Consider the following 16,280-nt stretch of genomic DNA (forward strand, 5'->3'; position numbering starts at 1 on the left):
GTGTATACTGACTTCAAAAGCCACTTTTTAATGCAATTAATTGATCGGCATGTCTGTGTTTGTGTGTTTTATAGATCCACCTCAGTTGGTCTCTGTGTCACCACTTGAGAACTTCTCCAGTGTTCATGGGTATAAGTGTGAGGCAGATGCCAATCCTGCAGCCAACTTCAGCTGGCACAGGTAGGACATGTGATCTTGTCCTAAGTGCTGGGTAGATAACTTCTGACATGTAATTTGGTACTGATTACAAATTAAACAACTTAAATTGTAATCCATTACATAATATTTTAGATTACATTTTTAGGTAATCTAATCTGATTACTTTTGGATTAACTATTTCATATTTTGATTAAATTATAATCATTAATTTTAAATGTATTAAGTACCAATTAACATTAATCATTCATTAAACATTAGTTAACATATATTCAAATGGAAACATGCTAGTTGTCAGTTGCTAAGTTAAAAAAAGGTGCTTAAAGGGTCATCAATTTGTGTTACTCAAGACAATAAGAACATGTTTATATTTGTAAATTTAAGATATATTTTTTTATTATTTAAGAAATTAATATAGAGAATAGACTTAGACTTTATCCAGCTTTGAAATCGATAATGAGAGAATTCATCTAGACCTGATGAAGAGATGTTCAATTTGTACACATGGCTAGATGTTTTAAAATACAGTATATACTATACAGACTGCTCAGACTGCTGTTTTACAATTAAGGAGCATAATTAGTAAATTATTGCTGATTGGTGATGTAATCAAGAATGTAATCATGTAATCCCAAAAAATGCAACTATAATCTGATTATGCACATTATAAAATGTAATGTAATCCAATTACACTTGATTTTTGTAATATGAGTAAATATTCCAGATTACATGTAATCTGTTACTACCCAGCACTGCTTGTCTTTTAGTAAGTAAAACAGATTTTTCTCAGTACATGTAATATCAACACCTCTAATGGAATGGCAATGTTTTCCAAAGTATTTACCAAAATGTGATTGTTAAACTAAGACCGATACTTAAATTTATTAGAAACTTTAATCTCAATAGTTTACTCTCAAAAGACAAGATTGCAAAACCCCCATTGTTACTGTATAATTATGGACTGTGGACTGTCGGTAATGGTTAACACAAAGCAGTTACTGTCACAAGTTATCCACTCTTAGTCACAAGTTATCCTATCCACTCTCAGTCACAAGTTACAGTTGTGCTCAAAAGTTTGCATACCCTTGGAGAATTGGTAATATATGTACCATTTTTAAAGAAAACATGAGTGAGCAGGCAAAACACATTTCTTTTATTTCTTATGGGATTCATATTCAACTGTAGGTTATAACAGAATGCCACAATCATAAAACAAAACATGGCAACAAAATAAAAATGAAATGACCCCTGTTCAGAAGTCTGCATACCCTTAGTTCTTAATACTGTGTATTGCCCCCTTTAGCATCAATGACAGCGTGCAGTTGTAGGGCTTTACTGGTTGTTTAGATCAGTGTTACTATCAGAAATATTTAATAATTATTTCTTTAGTTATTAATTAATATTTAAATTAATTAATTGAATCTAACTCATTAAAACCTCATATGGGGCTCCAGTAAATGTAGTGCGCTACGTTTAGGAGCAGGTGTGGTTATTAGCAATAATTAATAATTATCAAAGATAATTATTAATTATTAAAATCAATAGAAAATGTATGAGAATCAATGTTAGCTTTTTTTAATCCTTTAAATCAACAATTATCAAAGATAATCGTTAATTGTTAATTGTTAACATCGATGAAACATTAATTAAAATTAACACTAGCTTATTGATCATTCAAATTCAACAATCATCAAAGATAATTATCAATTATCAAAAATCAATAGAATATTAATAAGCATTAACATTGATGGGGCACCACCCTGGAATTAGGGACTAATAACCAGATAGTATAACAGTCTCAATATTAGATTGTTTTCTTAGGAAAATCGACATCCGAAGAATATCGATTTTCGGGAAAAAAAACAATGAATGAAGGATTGAATCCGAGCACTGACATCCAGTCAGCATGACACAGGCATATGCAAAACAAACCAAAACACTTTTCTTTGTAATATAAACAAAGTTTATTTATGCAGTAATATAAATTAATAATTAATACAATGCAGTCAATAAACTTTCGACTCACAACTACAAACTAAACAGTGATATGAGTAGATATGGAAATAAAAATAATTCTATAACACATGAGGGTGTGTGTGTGAGAGAGAGCGAGTGTGTGTGTGTGTGTGTGTGTGTGTGTGTGTGGTTAGTACGAGAGAGAGAGAATAAAGTGATGGCCCTAAAGCTGATTTTGCGATCATGGGAGAGAAAGCAGCTGTTAGTTTATCGCTCAAAGACGCAGTGGATGGCTCGTAAAAGTCCTGCGTTCTTTGACTCTTTAATGATAACTCAGTTTGCCGGTATCACCTGCGATGGCGAAAATGCAAAACAGTCCAATTTGGTTGGACCACAATACAGCAAAACAAATTCATGATAATTAATACTCTGAGTATTAATAATGAGCGGACATGGCGGTCTGTAAACTGTACAAGCAAAAACCTTGAAACACAAGAATAACACACTATAATATTCTATCTCTGCCCAGATGTAAACCTCTTACTTGAATTGCATGAGGACACAGGTAGAATGTGTGTCTCTCCGTCCTTTAACTCCGACCTGGTTCCTTGAGGCTCGTGTGATAACGGGAGGCCGTTTCCTCGCTCTGTTGGCGGGCACGGCTGTTGATTCTCAGCGGGCTGGCGGCGAACTCAGAAGTGTCGACTTGATTGAAGATGGAAGAGAAATCTTTAATCTCTTCACTTCTGCAGGCAAACGGATGAAGATGCGGATTGCTCAGCGGTCTCCTTCGGATCCGTTAGAGTGTTCGGTTGAACACAGAGTAATCTCAACTCGTCCAGCGAGATGGAGATTGTATGGCCACAGTTCAAGGTGGACGTTACTTCCTTGTGCCACGAGGTTGCACCTGAGAGCAGCGATGAGCTACATCTATACTCGTTGAACAAAGTTGCTGGAAGCAAATCCCGGAAGCATTTCAGAGGTATTTCTTCTCCTGATGATGTCATGGTTTGAGGGACATTCTGTTGTGTGCCTCATCCAATAGGAGTTGAGAGTTCGATCCTTTAGTGAGCAAGGCTTCATGGGATTTGTAGTCTGTTTTTGACTCTCTTTGTTTGATTTTGGCACGATTTTTATCAGTATAATTTATGACCTGGTATGTGGGGGCCTGTGTTAGGTTTTTACGACTGTGTTAGGCCTGCCTTTGTCTTCTATCTGAATACATGAGGCCCAACACAGCCTTTTGTAATAGTTGTCTATGAGGCCCCAAATTCTTGCAGGTGGTATAGCTCCCCATTCGTCTTGGCAAAATGCCTCCAGGTTATGCAAAGTCTTTGGTAGTCTTGCATGAACCACACGTTTGAGATCTCCCCAGAGTGGCTCGATGATATTAAGGTCAGGAGACTGTGATGGCCACACCAGAACCTTCACCTTTTTCTGCTGTAACCACTGGAGGTTCAACTTGGCCTTGTGCTTAGGGTCATTGTTGTGCTGGAAAGTCCAAGAGCGTCCCATGCGCATGCGCATTCAGCTTTCGTGCAGAAGAATGCAAATTGTCTGCCAGTATTTTCTGATAACATGCTGCATTCATCTTGCCATCAATTTTCACAAGATTCCCCATGCCTTTAGAGCTCACACACCCCCAAAACATCAGTGAGCTCCACCAAGCTTCACAGTGGGGATGGTATTCTTTTCACTATAGGCCTTGTTGACCCCTCTCCAAACATAGCGCTTATGGTTGTGACCATAAAGCTCTATTTTGGTCTCGTCACTCCAAATTACAGTGTGCCACAAGCTGTGAGGCGTGTCAAGGTGTTGTCGGGCATATTGTAACTGGGCTTTTTTGTGGCATTGGCGCAGTAAAGGTTTCTTTCTGGCAACTCGACCATGCAGCTCATTTTTGTTCAAGTATCGTCGTATTGTGCTCCTTGAAACAACCACACCGTCTTTTTCCAGAGCAGCCTGTATTTCTCCTGAGGTTACCTGTGGGTTTATTTTATTTTTATTTATTTTTTTTGTATCCCGAACAATTCTTCTGGCAGTTGTGGCTGAAATCTTTCTTGGTCTACCTGACCTTGGCTTGGTATCAAGAGATCCCTGAATTTTCCACTACTTAATAAGTGATTGAACAGTACTGACTGGCATTTTTAAGGCTTTGGATATCTTTTTATATCTTTTTCCATCTTTATAAAGTTCCATTACCTTGTTACGCAGGTCTTTTGACAGTTCTTTTCTGCTCCCCATGGCTCAGTATCTAGCCTGCTAAGTGCATCCATGTGAGAGCTAACAAACTCATTGACTATTTATACACAGACACTAATTGCAATTTAAAAAGCCACAGGTGTGGGAAATTAACCTTTAATTGCCATTTAAACCTCTGTGTGTCACCTTGTGTGTCTGTAACAAGGCCAAACATTTAAGGGTATTTAAACTTTTGATTGGGGCCATTTGGGTGATTTCTGTTTTCATTATGATTTAAAAAGGAGCCAAACAACTATGTGATAATAAATGGCTTCTTATGACCACTATCCTTAAATAAAAGACATGATCAGTCATATTTTCAAAATCAATGCCAAAATTTCTCAATTTCTGCCAGGGTATGCAAACTTTTGAGCACAACTGTATCCTATCCACTCTCAGTCACAAGTTATCCACTCTCAGTCACAAGTTATCCTATCCACTCTCAGTCACAAGTTATCCACTCTCAGTCACAAGTTATCCACTCTCAGTTACAAGTTATCCTATCCACTCTCAGTCATATAAGTTATCCACTCTCAGTCACAAGTTATCCGCTGGTTTGTGGTTGCAAATTGTGTAGATATTTCCTGAGTGGTGTTGAACCTTTCACTTCCTAGTTATATTATCCAATAGGATCTTTGTTTATAAGATGTTTTTTTATTTGATCTCTTCCATAATAATCCATAAGCAGTCCATTTAAAATATTTAGCTGCAGCAACCCTCCAGTTTCTAAACCAGTAAACAGTAAGAGAATTGCACTGAGGTTGTCAACACATTTACATCTACATTTACATGTATTGCTTGGCTGATATACACTTCACAAACTGACAAACAGAACATGCATGTGATATGGTTATTGTGACAATAACGTAAATGTAAATACACAATAAATACAAGTGCTGCTTGAAAGTTTGTGAACACTGCAGCATTGATTCACAACTAGTTTTGCTTCAGAACCCAGATTTTAAATTGGACGTCAAGTGGCAACCCAATACAATACCAAAATTGTAAAAAGTAAACAAAAATGTCCTTAAAATGTAACATGAAATCAATTAATATTATCCTTCAAACCCCTGCAATATGCAAAATAATTAAAATGACAGCAGCATGTGTTCAGAACTTCAGATCCCATTGATTTCTTTTGAAAACTGTTATGTCTATAGTTTGAACATGTTTAGATTCTAAATGTCCCTTGAATTGTGATTGTTTCGAACTCTGGGTCACCAAGGATGAAGGCATGTCATGCTGCAGCTTGTCCGTGTTGCTTCTGCATGCTTCTCCCAAGATAAAATATTTGGCTAATTTTCACCAAGTGACAGGTAAATTAGCACCAGAATACTGCAAAATTTTATTGGACACACAGCCTTGTCAACAACAACAGATTCTCCTCCCTTTTGATTGTTTGTCCCAGCTGTTTGTCCCTGGGTCAAGTCATGTTATATTTATCATTTGCACAGCCACTGAAATGCTTAAGACAAGGATCAGTTTTCAAGACACTGACAAGAGTCAAGAGACAGTTGTGCAAAACATGACATGGGTATGTTAACACAATGTATAACAAAGGAATAAAAGTGAAAATCTTAATAAAAAAGTACATTGAAAGTACAAAGTTATAAGTTAATTAAAGAAATCTCCATATGTAAAGAAGAGTAATGGGACAGGAGCCTTGAGGGCCTATAGATAAAATATGTGGATACATGATAAAATACAGACTCCAAGGACTCTCACCACCCTTTGCCCAACTAATGATAATCGAGACTCGCAGTGTTTTCTTATTATCCACAATCATCTCCTTAACCTTGCACATCTCTGTCTTCTCTTTCCTCTTCATGGAGTAGGATGCACCAGGCAATCCCTGATGATTCCATTAAAGTAGAGGGGAATAGATTGTACTTCTTGAAACTTACACCTGACCTCAGTGGCCTTTATATCTGCAATGCTTCAAATGAGTATGGTGCTGGATTTGGCTCACTCTACTGGCACATAGGTAAATACTTTGGGTTAATCACAAAAATAAGTTGTGTTAGCAACTGAAATTATATTGATATGGAATGTCTGAAATGTTGAGGAAAAGTTATGTAATAAAATATCTTGAGTAGGCATGTTTTGATGACAGTGATACAGTTTGTTTAGCCTGTAGTTGTTATCATGTGTTTTCTCTTTTCTAGGAGAAAATATGGGAGACAACCATTCTGAGATTTGAGCACTTCATCCTGGACATTATTCAACAACATTTTTAATTTATTTGTTAACATTTCTAATAGTCATGAGCGTGCATGTATATCCGGGGGATGGTCACCAGTTGAGACTGTTATGCGCAAGGTTGAAGCGCATCTTTTTTCTGTTCTGTGGGTTCAGGATTTTATGGTTACTTCAATGTTGGAAAGTGGTCTTTATAATTTTGCCTTATTTTTCTTTGCATGTGAATGTGTCACTTTAATTTAGGTAACATTTTTCTCTCCACATGGAATGTTAATGGGCTGGGGCACCCTATAAAAAGAAGGAAGGTTGTATCTTTTCTTAAGCTTAAAAAATATGATATAGTGTGCCTTCAAGAAACACACCTTTCTTCACAGGAAGCTGAAAAACTTGGTAGGGCATGGGATTGGTATGTGTTTTGCAGTGCTGGTTCGAATAAGAGCTGGGGAGTCATCACATTGATAAGTAAGCATTTACAATTTAAATGTCTAAAACAGATTAAAGATAATTTAGTCATTATTGTTTTGGCTGAAATACAGGGGCAAAATCTTATAGTGGCTAATATTTATGCATCCAACGCTGATGATCAGAACCTTTTTATTGATCTTGAGGGAAAGTTACAAGCAGCTGGGATCCTCCATGACATGGTTTTGGGTGGAGACTTCAATCTGTTAATGGATTTGTCCCTTTATCATAGTAATGCAAAAGTGTGTAGACCTTTTAGAGCACAGATGACCAAACCAGGGCAACCAAAGTTGGCCCGTGATGACCTTTGATTTGTCCTGTCTTGCCATATATGACAAGAACACATTTGACAAAAAAAAAAATGCTATTGAAGCAGCTTTTCGTTGCATTAATTTAGCAGGTTGCAGAGTAATGTTTTGTGTATAATTAAATCATAAAGATGGGGATCAGGGCAACTTTCATATTTTAATATAATACAGTTAGCAGGGTCTGAAATTCGGCACGGGACTGTGGGTTTTGCGCATAGTTTTAGTAATTCCTGCAAGTTCCACATTCATAATGCGGAAAATTCCTGCACACTTTTATTCACTTTACAGTGCAGCTGCAAATTAGTAAACCAATAGATACAGAATCAAAATCAAATCAATAAACTTGTTTTTGTATCAAACTGTAATTCCAGAAGATGCGAGTAAATCTATCCCTCTCTCTTTTGCAACTGTCAGCAGTGCGTTTGAGCACCTATTGAATTTAGTGAGTGTGTGCATTTTCGCATAGTTACTGAACTTATAAACCTTTCTAAACATGTTAATTCCAAATGCAAATGACATTATACTGTGTCTCCGTAAGCGAGCGATGCAATAAAACAATATTGTTCATGTTCATAACCAACAAAGCTGTTAACATTGCAAGCTGATGACGGCGAACGCCTTTCATATCTTGACGCTCCCTCATTAGTCACAATGCAGCACATTTGCAAGAAAGGCAGCAATAGCAAAAATCCTTTATGTAATGTACCAGCTGCATGGTGAAGAAAGACACTTAAACACCTGTTTTATCTCTCATTTCCATATCTAGTTCCTGCCAAGATTAGAAATTAACAGGTGCTCTGGGCAAAAAAACAAAAAACAAAAAAATCCCCTGAAATCTGATATAGTTCCAAATATATCCATCGCAATCTTCATTTGAATTTTCACTGAACATTATTTGTTTCATGCCATCCCTTGTGCAGATGTTGCCGAGTTAGTCGTGGATGCTTGTGCCATTAACGTGCACAGACGGGCACTCTGTCTGCTTCTCACGCTCCGCATCAGTTCAGTTTCGTACTCCCGCTCTAAAAATACCAAATGCTACAATGTTGTTAATAATAATATTTACCAAAAAAATCTGGATGTGTTAAATTACCTTGAAGTTAAAAAGTTATTAATGATACAATAATAATTTTACAGAACATTAACCACTTTTGGTGTATGAATCATATCTCTGATGTTCATTGTTAAATGTTTATTTTTGCATTTTATATTTAAATGGCATGAAGGAGTTGCTAAGTTTTTTTTATAAGCTCCTCATTCCAAATCTGGAGAAATGCTGTCATCTCCTGTGTCGGTGCATTAGTTTTGTAGGCTATGTTAATTTAATAGCCAAAATATTTGGAAATATGTGAATGAGATAACAAAAACATTTTCATTAACAATGCACATTATGCAATGTAAAGATCATGCAACTTTGTAATTATTGAAACATACCATTTTAAAATTGAATTAGTAGTTTAAATTAAAGTATTTGACATAAAAGTTTGACAGAGTCATAAGATTAAAAGAAAATGTCTGTTATAATGCAATGTTTACCTTTGGCCCATGGCCCTCAATCAAGTTTGATTTTTGGCCATTCGCAGGAAAAAAATTTGGGCACCTCTGCTTTAGAGCAATGTTGACACTACAGAGGATGTGTAAAAATCTTGGTCTTACAGATATTTGGAGACTTCTGAATCCATATGGGAGGGATTATACCATTTAATCATCAGTTCATCCGATTTACTCTTGAATAGTTATGTATGTGTGTGTATATATATATATATATATATATATATATATATATATATATATATATATATATATATATATATATATATATATATATATATGCCTAAGTCACTTATTCCATTTGCCACTGATTGCTCAATTGGGAACATTTTAGTTTCAGCTCATGCTTTGGTGTGTTTAGAGATGTTGCTGCATATAGAGAAAAGAAAATCATTTAGATGGCGCTTTAATACATCCCTTCTACAAGACACAGAATTTCAAAAAATGTAAAAGACAGAAGCTAATTTTTATGTAATTTTTACCAATAGGTCCTCAGTGTCCTCTGTGGGCATGGCATGGGTGGCGCTTAAGACAGTTCTTAGGGGGTGGATCATACAATATGCCTCACTCTTTAAAAAGATCAAAGCACAGGAATTCATAGAATTGGAAAAGAGTATTAAAAGTGCGGAAACAGTACCGAATAATATCCAATGGTCTTAGAGAGTTGACTGAGCTAAAATATTACTAAGAAACAGTCATGCATGTAAATTACAATACTATTTTGTCACAGAAGGTAGGGTTTTGGTTATTCAGGGCAAGACAGACATATTTTGAGTCAGGGGACAAAGCAGGGAAACAGCTTACCAGATACATAAAACAGAGACAGTGTTCTTCCACCATTCCTTCAGTGAAGTCTTCTGGAGGCAATATATTTACTTCTTCCACAGATATTAATAAGGCCTTTAAAGATTTGTATTTAAATTTTTATGCCTACTGTTGGGCCTCATGTATTCAGATAGAAGACAAAGGCAGGCCTTACACAGTCGTAAAACCTAACTCAGGCCCCCACATAAGTCATAAATTATACTGATAGAAATCACGCCAAAATCAAACAAAGGGAGTCCAAAACAGACTACAAATCCCATGAAGCCTTGCTCACTAAAGGATCGAACTCTCACTCCTATTGGATGAGGCACACGACAGAACGCACCCCAACCATGACATCATCAGGAGTAGAAATACCTCTGAAATGCTTCAGGGATTTGCTTCCAGCAACTTTGCTCACCGTGTGTAGACACAGATCATCGCTGCTCTCAGGTGTAGCCTTGTGGCACAAGGAAGTAACATCCGACTTGAAACTGTGGCCATACAATCTCCATCTCGCTGGACGAGTTGAGATTACTCTGTGTTCCACCGAACACTCTAACGGATCCAAAGGAGCCCGCCGAGCAATCCACATCTTCATCTGTTTCCCTGCAGAAGTGAAGAGATAAAATATTTCTCTTCCATCTTCAATCAAGTTGACGTTGCTAATTTCTCCGCCAGCCCGCCGAGAATCAGCAGCCGTACCGCCCGCCGACAGAGCGAGGAAACGGCCTCCCGTCATCACCCGAGCCTTGAGGAACCGAGTCGGAGTTGAAGGACGGATGAACACACATTCTGCATCCTCATGCGATTCAAGTAAGAGGTTTACATCTGGGCAGAGATAGAATATTATAGTGTGTTATTCTTGTGTTTCAAGGTTATTGCTTGTACAGTTTATGGACCACCATGTCCGCTCATTATTAATACTCAGGGTATTAATTATCACGAGTTTGATTTGCTGTATTGTGGTCCAACCACATTGGGCTGTTGTGCATTTCCGCCATCGCGGGTGAGACCGGCAAACTGAGTTTATCCATTAAAGAATCAAAGAACGCGGGACTGTTTATGAGCCGTCCACCGCGTCTCTGAGTGATAAACAAATAGCTGCTTTCTCTCCCACGATCATGAAATCGGCTTTGGGGCCATCACTTAATTCTCTCTCTCTCTCTCGTACTAACCACACACACGCGCGACCCCTTACAAACATTCTGGCACACATTTTTGGCTAGTAGATAGCTTCGTGATAAAGCTCAGCTTTGTCCCTAAGCTACCATTGACTGGTTTCTCTCCGTCCACATTCGCGGTCATATTCCCTGGCCGGAAGTCTCGCGTGACATACTCTCCACGAGAGTCACGTTCGCCATTTTGTGCATGTCCCTCCTTACACACACACACACACACACACACTCTCACACACACACCCTCATGTGTTATAGGATTATTTTGATTTCCATATCTAATCATATCACTGTTTAGTTTGTAGTTGTAAGTCGGAAGTTTATTGACTGCATTGTATTGATTATTAATTGATATTACTGCATAAATAAACTTTGTTATATTACAAAGAGAAGTGTTTTGGTTTGTTTTGCATACACCTGTGTCATGCTAATGGGATGTCAGTGCTTGGATTCAAGCCTTCATTCATTGTTTTGTTTTTTTCCGAAAATCGATATTCCTCGGATGTCGATTTTCCTAAGAAAACAATCTAATATTGAGACTGTTATACTATCTGGTTATTAGTCCCTGATTCCAGGGTGGTGCCCCATCAATGTTAATCCTTATTAATATTCTATTGATTTTTTATAATTGATAATTATCTTTGATGATTGTTGAATTTGAATGATCAATAAGCTAATGTTAATTTTAATTAATGTTTCATCAATGTTAATGATTGGTGATTATCTTTGATCAATGTTGACTTAAAGGATTAAAAAAAGCTAACATTGATTTTCATCAATGTTCTATTGATTTTAATAATTAATAATTATCTTTGATAATTATTAATTATTGCTAATAACCAAACCCGCTCCTAAACGTAGCACACTACATTTACTGGAGCCCCATATGAGGTTTTAATGAGTTAGATTCAATTAATTCATTTAAATATTAATTAATAACTAAAGAAATAATTATTAATTATTTCTGATAGTAACACTGATCTAAACAACCAGTAAAGCCCTACACTACCCTCCATAGAATTATTAATTCTGTCTCCAAATTTTGAGGATACATGGTGAATTGGTCTAAATGGTCTAAATTGGAAGCTCTTGCTCTGACAGCATACGGTATTTCCCTACCACAGCTTTCCAACCTGGCGCCTTTCAATGGCCCAAGCAAAGGAAAGGTATTTAGGCATTTTATTTCCAGCAAATTTGAGAGATTTAGTTAGAGTTAATTTTGACCCATTAATGAAAAGGTTCTCATGTGATGTCGATAGGTGGGCTTTACTACAGGTGCATCTCAATAAATTAGAATGTCATGGAAAAGTTCATTTATTTCAGTAATTCAACTCAAATTGTGAAACTCGTGTATTAAATAAATTCAATGCACACAGACTGAAGTAGTTTAAGTCTTTGGTTCTTTTAATTGTGATGATTTTGGCTCACATTTAACAAAAACCCACCAAAAAATTAGAATACATCATAAGACCAATAAAAAAAAAATTTTTTGTGAATTGTTGGCCTTCTGGAAAGTATGTTCATTTACTGTATATGTACTCAATACTTGGTAGGGGCTCCTTTTGCTTTAATTACTGCCTCAATTCGGCGTGGCATGGAGGTGATCAGTTTGTGGCACTGCTGAGGTGGTATGGAAGCCCAGGTTTCTTTGACAGTGGCCTTCAGCTCATCTGCATTTTTTGGTCTCTTGTTTCTCATTTTCCTCTTGACAATACCCCATAGATTCTCTATGGGGTTCAGGTCTGGTGAGTTTGCTGGCCAGTCAAGCACACCAACACCATGGTCATTTAACCAACTTTTGGTGCTTTTGGCAGTGTGGGCAGATGCCAAATCCTGCTGGAAAATGAAATCAGCATCTTTAAAAAGCTGGTCAGCAGAAGGAAGCATGAAGTGCTCCAAAATTTCTTGGTAAACGGGTGCAGTGACTTTGGTTTTCAAAAAACACAATGGACCAACACCAGCAGATGACATTGCACCCCAAATCATCACAGACTGTGGAAACTTAACACTGGACTTCAAGCAACTTGGGCTATGAGCTTCTCCACCCTTCCTCCAGACTCTAGGACCTTGGTTTCCAAATGAAATACAAAACTTGCTCTCATCTGAAAAGAGGACTTTGGAACACTGGGCAACAGTCCAGTTCTTCTTCTCCTTAGCCCAGGTAAGACGCCCCTGACATTGTCTGTGGTTCAGGAGTGGCTTAACAAGAGTAGCCAAATTCCTTGACATGTCTGTGTGTGGTGGCTCTTGATGCCTTGACCCCAGCCTCAGTCCATTCCTTGTGAAGTTCACCCAAATTCTTGAATCGATTTTGCTGGACAATCATAAGGCTGCGGTTCTCTCGGTTGGTTGTGCATCTTTTTCTTCCACACTTTTTCCTTCCACTCAACTTTCTGTTAACATGCTTGGATACAGCACTCTGTGAACAGCCAGCTTCTTTGGCAATGAATGTTTGTGGCTTACCCTCCTTGTGAAGGGTGTCAATGATTGTCTTCTGGACAACTGTCAGATCAGCAGTCTTCCCCATGATTGTGTAGCCTAGTGAATCAAACTGAGAGACCATTTTGAAGGCTCAGGAAACCTTTGCAGGTGTTTTGAGTTGATTAGCTGATTGGCATGTCAAAATATTCAAATTTTTTGAGATAGTGAATTGGTGGGTTTTTGTTAAATGTGAGCCAAAATCATCACAATTAAAAGAACCAAAGACTTAAACTACTTCAGTCTGTGTGCATTGAATTTATTTAATACACGAGTTTCACAATTTGAGTTGAATTACTGAAATAAATGAACTTTTCCACGAAATTCTAATTTATTGAGATGCACCTGTATATCTGTCTATGGCTGGGAAGGTCAATGATTTGTATCCCTAAACTCAATTATCTACTGCAGTCTCTCCCTCTAGATAGAAGTTCCTCTTTCTTATTTTAAACAATTTGATAGAATATCTAATTAATATTAGAATATCTTTTATTTGATATAAAACAACCTCGGTAGCATTTCAGTAAGTTACATAGACCAACTGACAAAAGAGGTTTAGGCCTCCCCAAAATTTTGTTTTATTACTATGCTTTTAATCTTGGACACTTGGCCCATTGGTTTCTTCCACCAGAGAGAGCCCCTCCCTGGTACAACACTGAACAATGGTCCTTGCCCCAATCTTACCATTGCAAAGTCTTTATATTAAATTGCCTATAGAAGTAAAAATGCATCCTATTATTTCACACATTCAGTATGGACAAAGGTTTCCCATATGTTCAATTTTGATACTTACCTAAAGGTTTTCTCAACTATACTGTATGGCTGAACATCAAATTATGTATTAACAAGTCCCCCTTTTGCTGGAAAGAATGGATTGAGAGGGGTGTTGCTACACTTGGTGACCTTTATGAAAATGGAGCTTTGAGATCATTGGAAAATATAACAGCAATTTGGAATTTCTAGGTCTCAATTTTTCAGGTATTTACAGTTGCGTCATTTATTTGTTCTATTTTTAGTGGTATTATACAACCCTCTAAGGCTGCGGACAGTCTTTGTGTGATACTCATAGCCTTTGGAGAGGGTCATAAAGCACCAGTATATTATTCCTCGTTGATTCGGAGTCTGGGAGAACCTTAACAGCTCTTTTGAGGTTATGGGAAAGAGATTTGAACTTGGTATTGGAGTATGGGGAGTGGGAAAGAATTAAAAAAAAAATTTTAAACTATGTCTAGGGATGCAAGGGTATGCCTTATTCAGTTTATGATTTTGCATAGTTTCTGCTAGACTCCTTCTAGATTGTTTAGGCTTGGTTTACTTAAGTGACCTTCTACCACGATATATTCCATCACATTCATTAAGATCGCAAAATTCTGGCCTGTTAATAGTTCCTAGAATATCAAAATCCACAAAAGGAGGTAGATCATTTTCCTATTTAGCTCTTAAACTATGGAATAGTCTCCCTAACACTGTTTGGGACACAGACACACTCACTCAATTTAAGTCTAGACTAAAGACTTATCTATTTAGCCAGGCATACACCTAATTTATCCATCAACTCACAATTAGGCTGCTTTAGTTAGGTCTGCCAGAACCAGAAACATTTATCATGCTCTATAACTCTGCAAAAAACTGAATGGCATCTATGCTAATATTAATCTGTTTGTTTCCTGTCTCAACCTCGAGATTCATATCCGAGGTGGCCAGATCCACCTCTGTTCCTGCTTGGTGTCGGACTCCACTGCTATGTGTCTCTGAGTGATGACGACTAAACGCAGCAGGTGCCAGCCAGACATCACTTCAGTGTATTATGATGGACTTCAGGGGATGAACTAATGCCAACTCCAACCATAAGACATGTGATACTTCATATGCCACTGCCTGAACCTTGGACTTAGGATAGACCTCACCGAAATGACCTGCTGGTTGAACTGCGATGCACCTCACTGATCTCAGTGAGTCTAATGATGGACTACACTCTTAAAATGGAATTCATAGACTTTTAATTATTTGCCAACAAAACCCTTCTTCAGCCAACTAACAAGGACAATTGCATTTATGTGAACTTCTGCAGTTAATCCAGGCTGAACTTCAAAGACATTAGTCATTAATCTTACAGTTCATACTAAATCTTTGTTTAAACACTGGCCCTTAACACTTACTTAGTTTAATAATTTTAAACCATGACCTGCACTGCACATAAATAAATAATATTGGCATTGTATTCATGCTGGTTTGCTGGCCCCCACAGTGAGTCTGGTTTCTCCCAAGGTTATTTTTCTCCATTAACCAACATCTTATGGAGTTTGTGTTCCTTGCCACAGTCGCCTTCGGCTTGCTCACTGGGTTTTTAAATACAATTATTATTTAATTATTTATTTTTACACACACTTCATATTTAATCAAACTACACAATGATGACTGTAAGACTTTATAAATATTACAGATTTCATTTTCTGTTAATGCATGATTTTCTGTAAAGCTGCTTTGAAACGATACGTGTTGTAAAAAGCGCTATACAAATAAAAATGACCTGACTTTAAAAGACACACAGATCTGTTGGCGATGTCATTTGGAGGATGGAGACATAGCCCATGCTCTGTGGTTCTGCCTAAGATTCAAAAATTCTAGGTAAGATTGCAGAATTTTATCTGTGAGGCTTTAGATACTCAAATTTCATTCTGCCCTAGACTATGTACAGTAAATTGGGTGATGCGGCGGTTATTAAAGTAGGTGACAAATATACATAATGCTGGGTCCAAAATAGTGTAATGATTGCCAGACAGATAATTCTTAGAGGATGGAAGTCAAAAGGTGCTCCCTCATTTCACGAATGGTTCACAGAAATTGTACATTGTATCCTTTGTGGAATTTTTCTTTTCTACTTTTCTCTCTTTATTTGTTGACTATATATTTTTATATATATTTGTTGACTTATATTTTCATTTTC

At 37.2% G+C, this 16,280-nt stretch overlaps 1 protein-coding gene across 2 annotated transcripts in view; it reads left to right on the forward strand.

Moving 5' to 3' along the window:
• LOC127448202 (poliovirus receptor-like) overlaps positions 1–16,280 on the forward strand; it is a 33,365-nt gene extending 17,085 nt beyond the window's left edge. The window contains exons 3-6 of one of the 2 annotated variants that reach the window (XR_007898482.1): positions 75–180; positions 6,189–6,337; positions 6,519–7,014; positions 15,017–16,280. Coding sequence is in view for 1 of the 2 variants with exons in the window: in XM_051710560.1 (XP_051566520.1) it covers positions 75–180; positions 6,189–6,337; positions 6,519–6,553 (290 nt within the window). In the remaining variant the exon portion in view is untranslated. Of the gene's footprint in view, positions 1–74; positions 181–6,188; positions 6,338–6,518; positions 9,148–15,016 lie in introns of those variants that run through there. The other variant, XM_051710560.1, reaches the window with a different exon arrangement.

This window comes from Myxocyprinus asiaticus, chromosome 11 (genome assembly GCF_019703515.2).
Source record: "Myxocyprinus asiaticus isolate MX2 ecotype Aquarium Trade chromosome 11, UBuf_Myxa_2, whole genome shotgun sequence".
In the NCBI taxonomy this organism is placed as follows: Eukaryota; Metazoa; Chordata; class Actinopteri; order Cypriniformes; family Catostomidae; genus Myxocyprinus; species Myxocyprinus asiaticus.